The sequence below is a fragment of the Cladophialophora yegresii genome, assembly GCF_000585515.1.
Source record: "Cladophialophora yegresii CBS 114405 chromosome Unknown aczIN-supercont1.1, whole genome shotgun sequence".
Classification (NCBI taxonomy): domain Eukaryota; kingdom Fungi; phylum Ascomycota; class Eurotiomycetes; order Chaetothyriales; family Herpotrichiellaceae; genus Cladophialophora; species Cladophialophora yegresii.
In genome coordinates, this window is record NW_006913045.1 from 5188111 (window position 1) to 5195672 (window position 7562).

The 7562-nt window shown below is 53.7% G+C and overlaps 3 protein-coding genes across 3 annotated transcripts; 2 read left to right on the top strand and 1 right to left on the bottom strand.

Annotated features, from left to right (window-relative positions):
• Positions 1–14: 14 nt before the first annotated feature.
• On the top strand, positions 15–1675 carry A1O7_01872 (uncharacterized protein; the record flags this gene model as incomplete). Its single annotated transcript, XM_007755908.1, has 2 exons — positions 15–1583; positions 1652–1675. 2 exons carry the CDS (start codon positions 15–17, stop codon positions 1673–1675), a joined length of 1593 nt encoding a protein of 530 aa, XP_007754098.1.
• Positions 1676–2588: 913 nt separating this feature from the next.
• Positions 2589–4271, top strand: A1O7_01873 (folylpolyglutamate synthase; the record flags this gene model as incomplete). Its single annotated transcript, XM_007755909.1, has 4 exons — positions 2589–2612; positions 2664–2837; positions 2894–3968; positions 4024–4271. 4 exons carry the CDS (start codon positions 2589–2591, stop codon positions 4269–4271), a joined length of 1521 nt encoding a protein of 506 aa, XP_007754099.1.
• Positions 4272–6473: 2202 nt separating this feature from the next.
• Positions 6474–7562, bottom strand: A1O7_01874 (uncharacterized protein; the record flags this gene model as incomplete). Its single annotated transcript, XM_007755910.1, has 2 exons — positions 6474–7325; positions 7467–7562. 2 exons carry the CDS (start codon positions 7560–7562, stop codon positions 6474–6476), a joined length of 948 nt encoding a protein of 315 aa, XP_007754100.1.

Here is a 7562-nt window from a genome sequence, read left to right on the forward strand (position 1 = left end):
ATGATAGACTACACATGCCACAATTTCACCGCCCAACAAAGCAAGAACTTCTGGCAGCAGCGACGGGTTTCTGGTCCCGACTGAAGGTGCACTTCAAATGGTTCACCATCAAGAGCAGCCGGCCGTTTAACATGGATGAGATTGTCGGCTTCATCTCATGGATCGCTCTGGGTCACGTCATCTGGTTTGTCATCGGTACGACCACCTTCGTCTCGCTGGCCATCCTGGCCATCAATACCGTCTTCGCGCAGGAGACCCTAGCCGGCTGGATTGGGAACTACTTGACCAAATCCTCGGGCTTACACGTCGTCTTTGAGTCCGCCATAGTACCCAAATGGGGCGACGGCGTCATTACGTTCAAGAACGTCTTTGTCTCTCGCCGCCCAGGTCGAACCAAGCCCAACGTGTCCAAGGGTTCGCCAGAAGCAGCTGCCCAGGCATCCTCGACCGAAGACCCCGTTCCCAGAGAGGAGCAGAATTACACCCAATTTGACATCACCATTGGGGAGGTCAATGTGACCCTGTCTTTCAACAAATGGTGGAACTCGAAAGGTCCCTTACAGAACGTCGAGGTCAAACATGTGAGAGGCGTTGTCGATAGGACGCATGTCTTTGCGACGGGCGAGCAGGTCGATCCGAAGTCATACCGACATGAACACAACCCTGGTGACTTCGAAATTGAGTCTTTCAAGATTGAGGATCTCCTTTTGACTGTACTCCAACCTGAGGGTTTCAGGCCGTTCCCGGTCAGCATCTACAACGCAGACTTGCCTCGGTTGCGGAAACAATGGTTATTCTACGACTTCCTCTCTGCCAACAGCATTACCGGAGAGTTCGACAAGTCTCTCTTCACCATCCATCCTCGCCAGACGCATTCCTATACTGGTGTTCAACTCAACGACCCGGAACATCCTTCTAATGAGCCTTGGAAGAAGCAGTCTCGCATTCGCATAGATGGGATCAACATCGACCACATCAATCGCGGCGCAGCTGGACCTTTGTCCTGGATCCACGAAGGCAATGTCGACATTGTGGCCGACATTATGATACCCAACGACAGCGACGACTCGGTCATAAAAGTCATGACCGATTTCTACGAGCGCATGGAAGCCACGCTTACTTCCAAGAAACATATCGAGCAACAGAATCTAGATGATTATGTCACCGGGGGCGAACCCGTTGCCGTTGGAGGGGTCGTCGTACCTTTGCCCGGTGCTCAAGCAGTGAGAGACGAGGACAAGCGATTTCTTGTCATGGATTTGCGCATCCACCTGAATGACGTTCGGGCTGTGGTGCCACTGTTCACGCGTGACCTCTCGTACATCAACAATGCACTGATCCGGCCCATTGTCGCCTATATCAACTCGCGGCGCACGTTCATTCCAATCAACTGTAGGGTTGTCAAGCGGCTCTCAGATTTCGACGGCAGTTGGACGGTATTTGACTCCGGCTTGATGGACGACTTGTCGGCCGAGGTGTACGATGCCTTTGCGAGGGATGTCACGGACGAGCAGGCCCGGTTGAGACGGTTCAAAAAGGTTGGCCTCTGGAGTTTGCAGCTAGCGGTGCAAGCGATCTTCCTGGTAAGTTCGGAGCACCCATGACCTGCTCTACTTTGCTTTTTCTACGTCTGCTAACCAAACTCCAACAGGGCATGGCTGGGAATATCGCTTAATCTTGACACGACCCTGACGACGTTTCCCCTCCCTATCACGTGGTTTGAAATACATCCTGTGTACAAAAGTAATGACTGCACCAAGAGCTGGCGAAGCGGGTTCCCTCGGTGGTGCTAATAATGGGCATCGGCGTCTGGTGTCAGATAGCAGTGTACATAGGAAAGACAATCGGATCTCCTTGGTGGCACGCTGGACTTTGTTCAGTCACGGCGGCCGCCTCAATGTCAATCACGACCCTGTCATGTGGACTGCCTCGCCGGAATCATGTATATGTCAAAGGTCGTGTGGCTCTTGGCTTCGCGGCCTTACGTTGTCTTAGCTCTACCACAACGAGAGGTATTAGATGCTTGAGATCAAGATTGCTACTCCGTACAGTAGAGGGAAAGCTGGCAATACTGTAGAATGTCCGTCACGTGTCCGATGTTCTAGTCGCGTGAGTATCACGTGCCAGCAAAGGTGATGGTCTGGTATCGTCTCTGCTCCAGCAACCTCCACTCCTTGCTCCTGGCAGTCCTCTTCCGACATTCAGCAGCTTCCTGGTGCTCCGGCTCCGGCTGGCATACAGAAACCGTCCTGTCGCATAGGATAGTTGACAAGAAAGCAATACGTATGCAAGGATGAATGACGGTTTCAAGATGAGAATGCGCGAAGCAGGGCCGCTGCCCTCCCGTTATGTTCTTTGCTGAGTTTAGTGTCTGAGCTGTGTGTTGAAAGCTTCATATTGGATCGGGATTCTGGGGTTTCGTTCTTCATATTCACGTCCGATACGCTGATTGCTCCGCTCGTCGGCTCCCTTGCTTTCGCAATTCTTTTCTGGCGTCCGACGCTCAGATGTGAGCCCACTACGCCACCCTCAGTTCCTGCCCATAGACCACAAACCAATCTTTTCGCATATTTCAAGCGCTCACCAAGATGTGCTCCAAAAGAACATATGAGGTGAGCCACTGCCGCCTGGTCATTTCACAAATTTTTGCTCACGAAGAGCAGAACGCATTGACGCTCCTCAAGACCAGAAGGAGGAATGGAAGGCCCACACATGTCACCGATGCCACTCCCACTCTTCCCTCCACAACAAACATATTCACCGGAGCTCGTTCTTCTTACAGAGGCGCACCAAGCATAACAGGCATGCGGGACTGGCTCGGAAAGATAGGCTATACGGTACTTCGTTAAAATTCCTGCCCGACGCGGATGATACTAACATGTTAACCTCGAAGGACGTCGACGTAGCCGCCTTGAACATCATACACGTCGCTGGGACAAAAGGCAAAGGCAGCACCTGTGCCTTTGCTCGATCCCTCTTACAAGCACGGGGTCAACGCACAGGGTTCCCGAACAAAATTGGTCTCTACACCTCACCTGATCTTACATGCATTCGAGAGCGGATCCAGATCGACGGGCAGCCTATCTCGGAGGATTTGTTCACCAAGTACTTCTTTGAAATCTGGGACCGGTTGTTCTTACAGCCAGATAGAGTCACCACCGATGACGCAAAACAGCCCCGGTTTCTGCAGTTCATGGCATTGCTAGCCATCCACACATTTACGCGGGAGGGGACGCGAGCAACAATCTTCGAGACTCATCATGGCGGCGAATACGACGCCACGAACGTTATTGCTGCACCAGTAGTGACGGGAATCACCTCCATCGGCCTGGACCATCTCGCACAACTGGGACCCGAGATCGAGGATGTGGCGTGGCACAAGGCGGGTATCTTCAAGACTGGAACTCCTGCTTTCTCCTCGCCACAAACGCCGGCCGTGGAAGCCGTGTTGCGAGCTCGGGCGAGTCAAAAGAACGTCGAGTTTGCGATCGTTTCAGTCGACCCTTCCCTGCCTCGCCATGCAAATGCGTTGCGTCCGCACGTGCAGCGGATCAACTGTTCCTTGGCTATTGCGCTCGTCAACACATTTCTCTCCGCAAAGAGCCCCATTGACAAAAGCCGGCTAAGCGAGCAGGATATCGAAACAGGCATCGAGAACTTCTCATGGCCTGGCAGATTCGAGATCATCAAAACCCCGCGATGTACCTGGTTTCTCGACGGGGCTCATAACGAATTGAGCATAGGACAGGCGGTTGAGTGGTTCGCTGAGATGACTTCGAGCTCTCTTGACCGCGATGGTGGCCCCAAAGAACCTCGACGTTTGGTTATTTTCTCACATATTTCGGAAGAGCGAGACGGACTTTCGTTGTTGAGAGCGCTGGGGACAGCACTCGAGCGAAATGCCATACGAAGTGCTGAAATGGTGTTTACAACGTACCAAGAATGCCGTGACGGAGAAGTTCGATTTGGTAGGCAACTCATCGGCCTTGCCTTTAGGCCTAGTTATATACTGACAAGGGATAGATAAAACACTGAAAGCCCCAGATCCCTCACTGGCAGACCTCCCGAAACAATACCCTGCCTTATGGGAGTCGATCCAGCCGGCTGCGAGCTCCATATACGTACCGTCAATTGAAGAGGCGTTGGAGTACGCGGACGAAGCCAGCCATAAGCATGGGAACTTACAAGTGTTGGTGACTGGGAGCTTGCACCTGGTGGGCGGCGCACTTTACTTGCTGCAGCGGCAAAAAGCTGACACTACTGACGGCTGATGCCATACGAGTCCTGGTAGGACCGTGCTTTTACATCTCATAATGAGGAATGCTGACCTGGTCCTCAAGTTCTCAAGTCCTTTGCTAGGATCTACCTACGAACTTCGCTCGTCTAGCATTTCTCGTTGAGAATCATGACCTTCCGCGTCAGGATCTTCCATTACAACTCGAGAGTGTGGCCTTCGTGCGGCCTGTTGCAAGTGCATGTGTCAAACTCGCAGAAGCACCCATCACATCCAGGAGGACAATTATCCTCGCAGTCAGTCGGGTTACACTCCTCGCGGCCACTCATGTCACGGACACATGCCTCGCCCTGACAATAGCATCTATCGCACTTTGCCGGACAGTCGGCAATGCAGGCGTCTTGTTCGCAGGCCTCGTGGCCAGCATGGTCGCACACGCATTCTCCCAAGAAACAATAGCAGTGATCACACCCTGGCGCACAATTCTCGCTGCAGTCTTCCGCGTCGCAGCCCAGAGCGCTGGAGAAAAGAAGCTCGTTGCCTGCTTCCGCAGCTGCTGGGACGGAGATGCTGTGGCTTGGATCTGGGTTGGCCAGCCCGTCACAATTGCTACCGCACGTACATCCGCCAAGGATGCAGTAGGCATCACATGGGTAGCAGAAGGTTTCGCATCCCTCAGCATCGCATGTGCATTCACATACGCCGTCGTCGTTGCAATAGCCGTAAACTGGGCACGACAACATGCAATCGTGGGCGTTACAGTCGTCGGTCACATTACTGGGTGTGTGTTGGCTTTTATCTCCGAAGGCTCTGTGGGCGCCTGTGTAAAGCATTCAGCCGTTGGCCTCAAGGGTCAGAAATGGGTGACCTCACCTTTGTCTCTGTTCACCGGGACTGAAGCCCCGAGCACGAGCGTGATCGAAAGGGTCAAAGAGAGGAGGCATTTGAGGATATACATCTTTCAACGCGGACAGACAGGAAAGGACAAGAGAAGACCCACGAAGTGTTGGAGCGGAAATTGTGGCCTAAGTCAGAGCAAGGGGACCGTACAACTTCTGAACATGCCTATCCCTTTGCCGGCTGGCTAGACTCATATACTTCGACTCGGTGCTCGACCTCGACGCCGCATAGCAGGCGTGCCGCTCGTGAGCTGAACGTACCGCTGAGCGAAGCTTCAGTAGGGCCGGTACTCGAAGCCTATCGACCCGTCGCGTGACGAGAGGCGGATTGAGAAGTGGCTTGAGCCGCGGGAGCTGAATCTTGCTTTGTCCGCCATGCGATGCAGGATATAGGATGGAATGTAAAATGTGGCTTGAGTTATATGCGCTGAGCTTCGCCTGTCTTTACTGTATCGAAGGAATACACACGGAAGCATCCCCAAGCACCTACCAAGCGTGACTCCAGCTGCATAGGCGAAAACTTTATGCCACTGCCATGACATCCACCAACACCTATCGCATTCTACGCAGCTCCAGTCTTGAGCGTTCGTCTGCTTTTGTGGGAAGCTCTCGTCAATTCGGCCATCCAAAGCCACTTTTGGAGCAAAGCGAGGCCAACTCAAAGTCCTCGAGCTGGCAATGCGCGTAGCACTAGCAACTACGGAGTACCCTTTTACCGATACTCGATGTCATGGGCGGAAGGCCAGGCTTTTGACCAAGCCATGAACGAGGCTTTGACGATTTCCAGCTGAAATGAGAACCAGCCGGCCAACGACATCATGCCACGACCCTCTCTGATTTACGACTCGAGATACACTCTTCGCCAATCGTGTAAAGCACTTCTCTTCGAAGCTGCTATGCTCGTGCTCCCTACTGGCTTTTTCAGGCCTCCAGTTTTGCAGACACCCTGCAGCATGAGAAGATATAGAGTCGCTGTCGCTCGATTATGCGTTTCATGGCGTTCCGAGGCATAGCTGAGAACGCAGGTCTACATGGTACACCCAGGTCTCATACGGACCAGAAGCTCGAGTTTGATGCATCAACTGTAAGCGAGCGATGAAGCAACCAACGCCAACCTTGTGGGCCTTTCCAAACGGACGGCTATTTGGCGTGCTCCGAAGTCATGTCTCCCTTCTGCTCCTGCTTCTGCTTTCGCGCAGCTCAGGCCCAAGGACGAAAGGCAGGTGCACACCGCAAGCTCATAAGAACGTCCATCTGTCTGGTGACATTCAGCTTCGCAGAGACAGCACAACTACTCAGTTGTTTCGCCTTGCGTGTGCCTCTCCCTTACATCAGCATCCCTAGCCTGTAGTTTTCTCCTTCTCCTTCTCCTTCTTCGTCTTGCGACCCTTCTTCCCTTTCGCTGCGTCCTTGACCGCCAGTCCGTGGATGAGCTCTTCCTTCTTAGCCAACTGCGTCTGCGTCTCGGCGAACTTCTTCTGCAACCTCGTCGACACCTCCCAGTTGAAGTGCGGATGGTTCACCATCACGCGCCGGAAGACAGGGTCAAGCTGGTAGGCGTCAAATCCACTAGCCGCTTCCTCGGCGAGGGTATTCCACACCTTCGCATCGTTTTTCGGGCAGAGCGAGACTGGCGCTGCCGAGTCCGCTCTCACGGCCGGAGCCACAGCGGACGGCTTGGTATCGGTGACGCACTGGTTATCTTCGACACCATTGCAGTCTGCAGGATTGCCATCATGATCGCCAGCCTCAGTCTTCGTACTCTTCTCGACTCCACAACCATTCTTGACGCCAAACAACTCGCCCAGCAAGGGCATGAAACACGTCCTCTCCCAGTCGAGTTCCGTGAGAATGATGTCGATCTCGTCAGCCGCCTTCTCCTTCAACTCGACGATCCCGTATCTGCTCGCAAGGAGGTATATAGCCGCATGCAGCGTGTCAGGGACCCACTCCTTCTCCGCCGGCATGAAGAGCTCGTCCACCGGACTCAGCACCCCAGGCGATCCATCTGCGCACGACGGTCGGACAAGACCGTGCTTCATCAGCTCGTCGATCGTCATGGCTGGCATGAAATCGCCTGTCTGGTCCGCCTCCCCAGCGAGGTCGCCGTACCCTGACGTGTAGACCCAGAGGATGAGGTGAGCGACGACGACGGGTGATTCGGCCGCGGTCCATTCTTTGGTTGCTCCTTCCTACAAACACATGATCAGAGGCTGAAGGTCACAAATACAGAACAGCACAGCACAGAACAGTGCTATGATTGGGGTCCGAGCTGGGTCTTCAGGGATCAGACCTATCTTCCTTCCCGGGCTGAGCCAAGGGACCACACGAACCTGGAATATAGCCTTGAAGGCCTTAGAATGCCTGTCAAAGAGATGACTGTGGACTTTCCAGCTGTAGTCGCCGCAGAGGATGGTAAAGTCGGGCAT